This window comes from Astyanax mexicanus, chromosome 9, assembly GCF_023375975.1.
Source record: "Astyanax mexicanus isolate ESR-SI-001 chromosome 9, AstMex3_surface, whole genome shotgun sequence".
Classification (NCBI taxonomy): domain Eukaryota; kingdom Metazoa; phylum Chordata; class Actinopteri; order Characiformes; family Acestrorhamphidae; genus Astyanax; species Astyanax mexicanus.
The window spans coordinates 11352498-11365135 of NC_064416.1; the positions used below are offsets into that span (position 1 = coordinate 11352498).

At 41.4% G+C, this 12638-nt stretch overlaps 1 protein-coding gene across 2 annotated transcripts; it reads left to right on the top strand.

Annotated features, from left to right (window-relative positions):
* Window positions 1–7524: 7524 nt before the first annotated feature.
* LOC125804576 (chromobox protein homolog 8-like) lies at window positions 7525–11368 on the top strand. 2 transcript variants are annotated; one of them, XM_049483544.1, is made up of 2 exons: window positions 7525–7608; window positions 10013–11368. In XM_049483544.1, the coding sequence occupies exon 2, from the start codon at window positions 10040–10042 to the stop codon at window positions 11027–11029; it is 990 nt and encodes a 329-aa protein (XP_049339501.1). In that variant the 5' UTR covers window positions 7525–7608; window positions 10013–10039; the 3' UTR covers window positions 11030–11368. The 2 variants fall into 2 exon arrangements, with proteins under 2 accessions (XP_049339501.1, XP_049339502.1); XM_049483545.1 differs by having other exon boundaries at window positions 10080–11368.
* The last annotated feature ends 1270 nt before the right edge of the window (window positions 11369–12638 follow it).

Genomic DNA, 12638 nt, shown 5'->3' on the forward strand with positions numbered 1-12638 from the left:
GTATTTTATTCTGATTTTTGTACTCAAAACAATAAAAATAAAAATGAATACACTGTAAAACCCTAACTTAGAACACAGTACAGTATTTGGTAGTGGCACTAATTACAGAAAATAGATAAATAACATTAATACCACATTAATACCATTAACAGAGCTCTTTTAATATTTGTTTTTAAGCTCACCTCGATTTACTCAGCTTTACTCAACAAGACTTGAGCATTTCTTTAAGAGAACTTGGACAAACAGCTTCTGTAACCCAGAAAAATACAAGGCTTGGCCACGAGGAGCGCACTACCCCACAGAAACAATGCCATCTGCCCGCATCTGGTTGTGATTCATTCAAAATACATGTTTAGAAAGGCAATATAGGCATCTACTACTGTTATAGGCCAACTAAACCTTTTCAGTATTTCCTGATTTTTACCTCTTATTTCATTAGGATGGCTCTGGATGGATCCTAAAATGGAGCACCACCATTCACTGCAGCTTGAGCCTCCTTCTCTACCATGCTCTTAGCTCCTCCCTTTCCTCTCTCAGGGTGACAACACTTCTGATTGTGTTTCTTAAAGTTACAGACACACATTTTAAAGGTGTACTCAATTCACCACCCGGCTACACTTTTATAGAGGGTGTTCCTGGTGGCCAATTAAGGCCCTGCATATACAAAAACACTAAAAAAGAAACTAAAAAACACAAAACAAATACGACCGGGGATCATAACTGTCAGGATGGTGCGGGCAGGAAGACGTGGAGGCGGACGCATACGCAGGTAAAGATGAATATTTATTAAATAAATAACAAAGAAACAAAGAAACGAATAAACAAATAACCAAAACAAACGAGTGAAACAAGAGAACATAAAGCTAAACAAACAAGAGATACTAATGACAAACAAACAGGGAGGAACCAAACAAATAACTGAAACAAAATAAAGAAAACAAAACAGAGCAAGGAATTAAATGAGGGACTAGAAAATAACAAAGGATAAATGAGAAATAAACAAGATAAACAAGGAACAAGGAACTAGGGCTATGAAATGCAGATAAACGCAAACGACAGGTGAAGGTGCAAAGACCGACAAGCAAATACTGGCACAGGAGGACTATATAACACACACGGGAAGTGAAAACACCTGGGGATAGGGGGCGGAGCTACAAATTAACACAGGTGGAAAAGTCCTGAGACAGAACACAGGAGCACAGGTCACGTGGGGAACACACAGGCATGAGGACAGACAGGAAACAGGGCCAGGACGTGACAATAACAATGAAAATGTTCTTTTACCCTTTTCTGTATTTATGTTTATTTGCATCTGTTCAAAAAATATGTTTTTTTTTCATTTAAAAACAATTCATTAATGTGCTTAGGTACCTAAAACCAGTGTTGCCAACTTAGCGACTTTGTGGCTATATTTAGCGACTTTTCAGACCCTCTAGTGACTTTTTTTGTAAAAAAAAGTGACTAGCAACAAATCTATTGACTTTTTGTTGTGTTATTGGAGACGCGACACTGAGATGATCACACATGCTCTTCAGTTACTGACCTCAGCGAGCAGCTGGTGCTGCTGTGAGCCCCTCCCACAACCCTCACAGTGCAGTCTCACACTCATAGCAGAACCTCACCGCTCCACGAACACACTGTAAATGAACTGCGCTTAGCCAAAGCCACCGCTGACTGACCCCGCACTGTATTTACAGAGCAGGATGTAAATATGAATGTTTCTTCAGTGTGACACGAAAAAAGAAAAATAAATCACTGAATTTCACTCACACAGTCTTAGCCACTCACTCACCTTAGTCTTTAATAGGTTTGAAATAAAGAAAACTTATTCATGTAATTTACGTAAAAATGAAATTATTTCGAGAAGTGACTGCCTTTTAAAAAGCAACAGATGTTGTTTATTTGTTAGAGTTCATTTGTAACATATTTAGGGTGTTTTTTACTCACTTTTTTCTCTCCCATAACATTAATCCTTGTCAAAAACTTGTATTGTGCAAATTAGGTGATGACGTCATTTAGCGACTTTTAGCGACTTTTGGGATAGCCAATAGCTACTTTCCTTTCTGAGGAGTTGGCAACACTACCTAAAACTATTGCACAGTACCATACTGTACATGTTCATATATCCTTTACTGGCTGGTATCAGCTGGTAGACAGTATAACCTGCACCTTTCATGGGACATACTAATAATATTCTGCAGCTTACGATCACTCGATCACTGGGTATCTTCAAAGTTCAGCAGAGATATTGAACAAGCTAAGCTGCTAATGCGTTTTGCCGTTTCCTGTATTTCGACCTCACAGACCCTTTATATAACAAGGACAGCTCTTGCTACAGAATTCAACATTTACAGTTTGGAAAAAAAAAAGACCCAAACTGCCCAGAGGTTTGAGGGTGAAGCATTACATCAAGCCATGGTTCGACCCATTTAAACCACTTTTCCCTCCAGCTCCCTTTGAGTGTGGTTATGAGCCTCTGAAACCACCTCAGACTTCTCTATAACCAGCCTGCTCGCACCAGGCTCTTCCTCACAATGCAACCCTTAACCTGAGACATCAGAAAAGATGCAGCGTTTTACTGTTTAATGTTTTAGCACCGTAGTTCCATCAAGAGGAGGATGCTGTGGAAGAATAAGGGAAGATTGTGAACTGAAAATGGCTTTAGCTGAAACATTAGGAAAACAGAAGAATAGAATAGAATAGAATAGAATAAAAAAGCTTCTCTCCTCCTCAGACTATTTTCTTCCCTTGATTTTTTTTTTACACCAATCATTGAGCATCCCTCTGAATTATGTCACTGCTAGCGGTATTCAGTGCACCAAGTGCTTATTAAGGCACTGCCAGACAAACGCATTTATGATTCACAGCAGAGCTTTTATCATGATTCAGAGCATCTCTGTCAGTTATTATTTTTTATTTATTATTTATTTATTTATTTGGGAGAGCACAAACAGAGAAAAAAGAATGTGCGAAAAAAAGAAAAACAGTCAGAAAAATGAAAATGAAGGAGAACACAATAAGAATATTTCATTATTCAAAGTGGAATATATTATTATACTTTATATATTGGAACAGTTAGGGCTCAACCGATCCATCTTTTCTCATTCTGATAACAATAATGATACATAACCTTTGTGTTTAAACGGATGATTAAATGAATTGTGTACCTCGCCATGCAGGAGCAACTTAAGGCAAGTTACACAAAATTGATCAATTTGAAAACTGCTTTAATAACTTTGCTACCAACAAAATACAAACAAATGAACACAAGTGTAAATGTAGTGAATTGATATGTATTTGTCACACAAATAATAAAGAGTTTTGCATGATGTTGCCACACCATATTCTGAGCTGGATTACTCACTGATCATTGATGACAGGTTGAGATTACTGTACTGGTTATAACTGTTATTATTATTATTATTATTATTATTATTATTATTATTATTATTATTATTATTGGAGTATCTAATAGGGAGGACAGTGAGAGGACAGAATGTTTAAAAACTGCTATACCTGATCGACTAGTACCACCAAAACCCACACTACCACCTTATACACCTCCAAGCCAGTGTCAAAATAATGTGACTGAAGCAGGGCTGTGCAAAACTCAGATTTTTAGAATTTAATTCAATTCAAATGAATTAATTTTAATTTGTTTTTTTTTAATTGGTTACACCCTACAGGATGTTGAGTTCAATTTTTATTTATATCAGTGAGAATGCAATTCTTTTAACTTACATTTTTCTTCCAAATGCAAGTACAGGTTAACATTAAGCATGCATCCTCTAAATGCTGAATTATTAGCAATAGCTTTAGTTTAAAGAAATCAAATGTAACAATGTTTTATTAAACGCAGTTATCATTTTATCAAGTACTTAACAGGGTAACATTGTTGCATCTAATGGTGAATAGTTTCTCAAATGGCCTAAATGTTTGGACAACCATTTTACATAATTGGATAAAGCAAGGTATTCTGGGAAATGAAGTGCTATCCTTTAATTTACCACATTTTATTAACGTTATTACACGTTTAATTATATGATTTATAGACTAAATGTTTTGATGTTAATTTGTGATCCATACAAAAATATTTGTACAAGATATAGACACACACACACACACACACACACACATAAGATATAGACACACACACACATAATTCACTGAAGGGGGAACTTACACTGGGGAGCTGAGGGCTGAGGCTGCGCGGACGCTAAAACCTTAAACACTAAACTAAAAGTAGTTCTACAGACTCTAGAGCCCCATTGGGCTGGGCTATGTTTTACAGTATATATATATATATATACACACATATATACACACATATATACATATATATATATATATACTGTAAAACTTCACTGTTAAATACACCTTAATAATGTATTGTACACGTCTACAATTCAATTAGGAATAGCAATTCCTATTTGTGCAATCTCAATTCAAATTAAAATTTAATAATTATGATGTATTATATGTTACGAATGAGGAGGGGATGGACGTAAGTGCAGAATATAATTAAATTTATTAAATAAACAAACTAAAACAAATTAACAAACAAACAAACAAAATAAACCAAAGTTACACTGAATACATAACTACAAAACACTAAACTTGCTAGCTACTTGAAGCTAACAAACATCAAGAGACATGAAACAAACCGGATCACGGACAACAAACAAACTAACAAAAGACTAGACAAAGAAGGCTTGAAACAAAGGGGCTTATATACATATGGAGGGAACAGGAAACTGGAAACACCTGAGGATCAATCAAGAGGGGGCGGGGTTACAAATAACTAATGACAGGGTGGGGCTAGGGCGGAGACAGGACCAAAACACAACAATAGCACATGGCTGGGAAACATGACAGGTAAACAGAGGGGCAGGAGCACAAGAGACCAAATGAGGGAGAAACATGACAGACATGGGCTAAACTGTGACATATGTAATATACAGGTCATTCTCAACTAAATTATGTGTTTTGTACAACCCTGGACTGAAGTTTTATTGATAAAATCATCATATCCCTTCTAATAGCAATAAGGTCAATATTACAAGCATAATACTGACATAAATGAAATTCTGATAAAAAATAATGAAATAAAACTATGATGAGAATGAAATGCATACCCTCATCTATTTTAATTTCATGGTCTTCTTTGACAAATGACACTTAAAATGGATGTGACAAATAATTATCAGCTGTATAATCTTGCTAATTGATAAGCGGATGTGATAAGTGGGGTGTATTTAAAGACATTTTCATGGATATTCTCTGCAGAATTCTGGGGTTGTGACAGCACTGCTTAGCTTCCTCAGCTCTTGGCCTGTCTGTGAGAGCATGCACAGCGCTGGCACCACCTCCCCACACCTCCTCCATTCTCCTGTCACTGCTATATTGTGTTGTAGTGGAGGTGGCATGTTGACACTGCCGTGGGCTCCTTGGCCTATCGCTCAGAGCTCGGAGCTTCTATGTGGTGACTGACAGTCTTTTATCACCTTCGCTCGTGTGCATTGCCCCATCTAACCAACACGACCCTCTCATCAATAAGTGTCTGTGTGTGTAAATGTGTGTCCTTCTGTATCAGTGCTCTCTGAGTATACACTCTTAAAATAAAAGTGCCAAACTGAACCGAGGTCACAATCTGTTCCCTGAGCAACCTTTCAGAGGAAAAAGCAGTTTAGATACATGGAATGATGAATATATGATTTAGAACTGGCAAAAAAAAAGGCAAAAAAATGTATATATTTTTATATTTTTATTTATTACAGCATACATGAGAGTACCCTACAGATTTCTCTTGTGTCTTCTTTTTTGTTTGCTGATATTTTTATTAATATTAGACAAAAATAACCTGAGTAAATAAAAAAAAGGCCTTTTTAAATTAAGTTTACCTAATAACCTGGTTGCGCCTTTACTATTGCCTTTACTGGCAATGAGTCTTTCAAATCTCTGTGGAGGAATTTTGGCCCACTCTTCTTTACATAATTGTTTTAATTCAGCCACACTGAAAAAGCATGAAAAGTCTGGCCTGATTAAGATCATGCCACAACATCTTTATCAAACTTTGACCAAAACTGGCTTTTTTAAAGCCATTTAGAGGTGGACTTCTTTGTGTGCTTTGGCCCATTGTCCTGCTGCAGAACCCAAGTATGTCTGAGCTTGAGGTCACAAACAGATGGCCGGATATTCTCCTTCAGGTTTTTTGTCTGATAAACAGACAAATTCCTGGTTCCGTTTATTTCAGCAAAGCAATCCAGGCCCTGAAGCAGCAAAGCAGCTCCAGACCATCACACTACCACCACTGTCAGGTCTCTAGGATCTCCTCTCACACACCCGAACTCTATTTCCCAAAATCCCACTGGCCATGACGTCACCGTCAGCCGCTCACTCTCACCCAATCGCGTTACGCTCCCCCGTTCAGAGTCACCTGTATTCTAAGAAGTTCCGGTTCATAGTAATTCCATGTTTTGTATATATAGGGTTCGGTTAACGTCTGTTCTTCGCGAGGTATTGCCAACTCATGTTGCGTACTGAGCGTTATTCCAAACCCTTTTCTGTCTGCCCTTTTGTTATGATCTTTTTGCCTGTATTACGGATTTTGCCTTTTGTCTTTGCCCTTATTGGATTTGTTATATTATCGGACTGTCTCTCTGGCTTTGGATCTTGGACTGTCTCCTGTATTACGATTCCTGCTTCCAGTGTGAGTCTTGTTCAACCTGTTCTCTGGCTGTGTTACTCTGTTTACAACTCTGTAAATAAACCCGCCTTTACCTTTTACTCGGCGTGCGTCTCTCCTACCTGTCTGGCGTTACATAATACCTCGCCGAAAAGACAGATGGCTGAGTTTAAGGATTTACAACAGGCTGTAGATAACCAGAGGAGATTGCTCGGGCAGCATAGCCAGCTGTTCGAGGGTCTCACTCATTCTGTTAGTGCTCTCACCGCCCAGCAAACCGAGCAACACTCCCAGCTAGCCCAGATAACCGCTAGCCTCCAGGGTATCTCTGCTCAGTTAGCCCAGCTGAGCATAGCCACCCCAGCTAGCTTAGCTCCCGCTAGCCAGGCCCCGGCTAGCTTAACTTATCCAGCCCCGGCAGCAGCTGTTTTTTCCGTGAGCAAACCGGATAAATATGACGGCACCCCTGATCTGTGTAGAGGTTTTTTGCTCCAGATGTCGCTATATTTTTCCAACATGCCTTCTACCACCGACAGAGCTCGGGTTTCATTTTTTGTTTCACGTTTAACCGGCAAGGCTTTGGATTGGGCTACATACTCGGGAAAGCGTGTGGAATCCTCTCCACACGCTAAAGGGGTAAGCGGTCTATACTCTGACATGATTTCTAAATCTATCTTCATATCTGTTGTTCTGCTCTGCCAGTCTGCTTCTCCTTTTGTGTTTCCAGCACTAATTGACTCCGGTGCCGAGGGGAACTTCATGAACCACCAACTGGCCAGACAACTCCAGATTCCAATAGAACCCCTGGATAACCCTGTCAAACTGTCTGCTGTGGATGGGAAACCAATTGGACAGGGAACCATTTCCCACGCCACCGTTCCTGTCAGAATGAACGTCAGCGCTCTGCACTCTGAGGAGCTCAGGTTTTTTGTCATGATGGACTCTGATTATTTTGTTATTTTGGGTCTCCCTTGGTTGAGAAAACATAATCCATTGATTTCCTGGTCTAATAATGAAATTATTTCCTGGTCTCCATATTGCCATAAACATTGTATTACTGCTCCTAAACTAAAAGTCCAGTCTACCACTGTTGAGAGTCCTGAGCCTGAGTCTCTTGCACATATCCCAGTTGAATACTCTGATCTTGTTGAAGTCTTCAGCAAATCTCGTGCCGCACAACTCCCACCACATCGTCCTTACGATTGCGCTATTGATCTCATTGACAATCAAATACCCCCCAAATCTCACATTTATCCCTTGACTCAGACTGAGGAACAAGCTATGGAGGAGTATGTGCAGGAGGCCCTGGCTCAGGGTTTTATTCGTCATTCCACTTCTCCAGTTGCAGCATCATTCTTTTTTGTAAAAAAGAAGGATGGTGGTCTTCGACCTTGTATAGATTACAGACAACTTAATGCAGTTACTAAAACTTACCCGTATCCTCTCCCTCTAGTGCCTGTAGCTTTAGAACAATTACGTGGGGCTTCTGTCTTTACCAAATTGGACCTTCGTAGTGCATATAACTTAGTGAGAGTAAGGGAGGGAGATGAGTGGAAGACTGCTTTTTTCACCACAAGGGGGCACTATGAATACCAAGTTATGCCTTTTGGCCTCAAAAACGCCCCGTCCGTGTTCCAGTCCTTTATAAATTATGTCCTACGTGACATGTTAGGAAAGTTTGTGATTGCATTTTTAGACGACATTCTAATCTACTCATCCGATCTGACCACACACATTCCCCAGGTCCGCGCTGTCCTATCTCGTCTGCTAGAAAATCAACTTTTTATCAAAGCTGAGAAATGTGAATTTCACCTCTCCTCTATCTCTTTTCTGGGATATATCATTAATGCTAAGGGAGTTTCAATGGACAATAATAAAGTCCAGGCAGTAGTAGACTGGCCCATTCCCAAATCAGTAAAGGAACTGCAGAGATTTTTGGGTTTTGCCAACTTCTATAGACGTTTTATACGCAATTATAGCTCAGTAGCAGCACCACTCACTAATTTGTTGCGACATAATACTAAAACTTTAGTTTGGTCTGAACAAGCGCACGATGCTTTTTCTACCCTTAAGGGGAAGTTCACTTCTGCCCCTCTGTTAAAACATCCTGATCCTAAAGAACCATTCATTGTAGAGGTTGACGCCTCCAGTGTGGGAGTGGGGGCTGTACTCTCTCAAAGATTAGGCTCACCCAGTAAAATGCATCCTGTGGCCTATTTTTCTCATAAACTTTCTCCTGCTGAACAGAATTATGGTATTGGGGACCGCGAACTCTTAGCCATTAAATTAGCTTTAGAGGAATGGAGGCATTGGCTGGAGGGAGCTTTACACCCCTTTGTAGTTATCACTGATCACAAAAATTTAGAGTTTTTGAAATCCATGAAATGCATGAACTCACGTCAGGCTCGATGGTCTTTGTTTTTTGCTCGTTTTAATTTCACTGTTACTTACCGACCAGGGTCCCGTAACACTAAAGCTGATGCACTCTCGCGTATCTATGATGAAAATAATTCAGTCATCTCAGAACCCACCACTATTCTAAAACCAGAGCTAATTTTGGCTCCTATCAGGTGGGAAATTTCGGAGGAGATTAGTCAAGCTAATCAAATTACACCTCCTCCCGCACAATGCCCACCTAACAAAACATATGTACCAAATCAGTGTAGAAATAAATTAATCACATGGGCTCACACTTCCCCATCTTCTGGACATCCCGGTGAGACCCGCACCTATCAATTATTGGAGGGTCGATTTTGGTGGGAAAACATGCGTTCAGACATCCATGAGTTTGTATCATCTTGTACCATTTGCGCTCAATGTAAAATTCCCCGTACTCTACCTGCCGGTAAATTTATACCATTACCAGTTCCAGCTCGACCTTGGTCCCATTTGGCAGTAGACTTTGTTACAGATCTTCCTGATTCCATGGGTAATACAGTCATTATGACTGTCGTTGATCGTTTCTCACGTGGTGTTAGGTTCATTCCCTTCGCTAAATTACCCACTGCTTTTGAAGCCGCTGAAAGCCTGTTTAATCAGGTATTTCGTATTTTTGGTATTCCCGAGGATATAGTGTCTGATCGCGGTCCTCAATTCATATCTCAAGTCTGGTCAGCATTCATGAGTAGGTTGGGTGTCTCTGTCAGTTTGTCTTCCGGTTATCATCCTCAAAGTAATGGTCAGTGTGAAAGGATGAACCAGGAACTAGGGAAATTCTTACGTATATATTGTTCTAACAATGTTCATGATTGGGCCCAATATCTCCCCTGGGCTGAATTGGCTCAAAATTCTCTTATCAGCTCTTCCACTAAGTTAACACCCTTTCAGTGTGTCCTAGGTTATCAACCTCCGCTCATGCCATGGTCAGCTGAACCTTCTGATATCCCTGCTGTAGATCAGTGGATGCGCCGTAGCGAGGAGGTGTGGGAGGAGACTCACAGACGTATAGAAGCCGTGTTAGAACAACACAAACAGCAGGCTGATCGTCATCGTCGTGAGGCCCCGCTCTACTCCCCAGGAGATCGCGTTTGGCTATCTACCAGGGATTTCCGGCTCCCCGAAGGCAACAAAAAATTATCAGTTAAGTTTATTGGCCCTTTTAAAATAATCAAAAGAATCAACGAAGTTACATACCGTCTTGAATTACCTTCTAATTATCGTGTCTGTCCTTCTTTCCATGTTTCTTTACTTAAGCCGGTTATCCCTGGTCCGCTGGATGAGACCTCGCATGGGATGCTGCCTCCTCCACCTGTGCTCATGGATGGTGGACCCGTCTACGCGGTGGAGCGCCTGTTAGACTCCAGAAGGAGGAGGGGAGCCCTGGAGTACCTGGTTGATTGGGAAGGCTACGGACCTGAGGAGAGAAGCTGGGTTACTGCAGCAGACGTCCTTGACCCATTGTTGGTGGAAGAATTCCATCGGTCGCATCCGTCTCGTCCAGCACCACGCCCTCGGGGTCGTCCAAGGAGGAGGTCTCCTGACCCTGGAAGGGGTAGGCGCTATAGGTCTGCTGCTACTCGGTCTCTCAGTTCCGTCCGCGGCTCCAGGAGGGGTCGTCCCAGGACCAGGGGTCGTCCCAGGACCAGGGCTCCTGTTCAGGCTATCCCCGCTTCGGGTTCTCGTGTCCGTCGGGCCTCCGGGCGGAGAGGGGCGGTTCCTGTGTGTCGTCCTCGTCCTTCGGTTCTTTCGGACTCCTCGGGGGGAGGTACTGTCAGGTCTCTAGGATCTCCTCTCACACACCCGAACTCTATTTCCCAAAATCCCACTGGCCATGACGTCACCGTCAGCCGCTCACTCTCACCCAATCGCGTTACGCTCCCCCGTTCAGAGTCACCTGTATTCTAAGAAGTTCCGGTTCATAGTAATTCCATGTTTTGTATATATAGGGTTCGGTTAACGTCTGTTCTTCGCGAGGTATTGCCGACTCATGTTGCGTACTGAGCGTTATTCCAAACCCTTTTCTGTCTGCCCTTTTGTTATGATCTTTTTGCCTGTATTACGGATTTTGCCTTTTGTCTTTGCCCTTATTGGATTTGTTATATTATCGGACTGTCTCTCTGGCTTTGGATCTTGGACTGTCTCCTGTATTACGATTCCTGCTTCCAGTGTGAGTCTTGTTCAACCTGTTCTCTGGCTGTGTTACTCTGTTTACAACTCTGTAAATAAACCCGCCTTTACCTTTTACTCGGCGTGCGTCTCTCCTACCTGTCTGGCGTTACAACCACCATGTTTAACATTCAGTATAATGTTCCTTTTCCAAAATTTTGTGTTAGTTTTATGCCAAGAGTTGCCCATATTAGTCTAAAATATATTGAACTTTTTGATAATCAGTGTGATTTGTAATTACTGTGGGTTTTGAGTGGTGGTGGGTTGAATCTGGCTTTGACCATCATTGCCATCAAGTAGAAAGGAGATGGTCCTTTTTGGCTTTTTTAGGCCAGCGTCAGGGTTTTGAATTTGATGCGGGCGGCAACAGGAAGCCAGTGGAGGGAACTCAGCAAAGGAGTCACCCATAGAGGGTTGCATGACCAAGTCAGATTTGCAACATGGTTCGAGAACAATAACTGGTCATCCATTACTACCCCAAGGCTTTGTGCTTCTGCTGATGGGTAAGAAAGGACTGTATAATCACTGAGAAAATGTCAGTTTGAGCTGGTAAAAAAGCTCTGTCTAGTGTAGGTCTAGTGCGAATGTGGTGTAGAATGTCTATGAGCGAGTCCTTTTAGATAAAGTCTGCACAGAGGTCAGGTGACACCAGCCCAAACAGTCCACAGAAAAAAAGTCATGATGGACTGTTCACAAGTCTCCTTGACATCCAGTCGAGGCTATCAGTCTTATCAGGTGGGTGAAAGGGGGCAAGCAGTTGGCCCTTTGTGCCCCTTTCACACTCCAGATAAGACAGAGAGCCTCAACTGGACATGAGTCTTATCAGGAGTGTGAAAGGGGCACACAGCTTCACCTCCTCCCTGTAGAGTGTTTCACGTTACCACACTTCTTTTGGGAGTCTTCGTCCATCTCTTCTGCCTATTCACTGCATTACTACAGGAATGACTCTGGAGGTACGGGAGAAATGAGAGAAGAAATGTTTTAAATAGATATTAAAATAAAGTATATTAATAAGTTAAAGGGCTCTAATTTAGAGATCTATCACGCACGGTCAACTGCGGATCGTGCAGCTGGATTTAGGGCGTATCTTTGCGTCTTTGGTATCGCGAGGGCACTAAACATCTGCTTGGTGCAGCTCAAAGCACACAAAAGGCATGAACAAATTGTCAAGGCACACATAGACGTAATAAAAAAAGAGCTTTATTTACAGTATCTCAAGACAAAGGGGTACTCAGGCAGAAAAGGGTAAAAACGGTAAATCAGAAAGTGCATTCCAGTGCTTTGTTCGTCTCAGCAGAGGTTACTGACCTGCATGTTTGTTCACGCCAGCAGCTCACTTTAAGGGAAC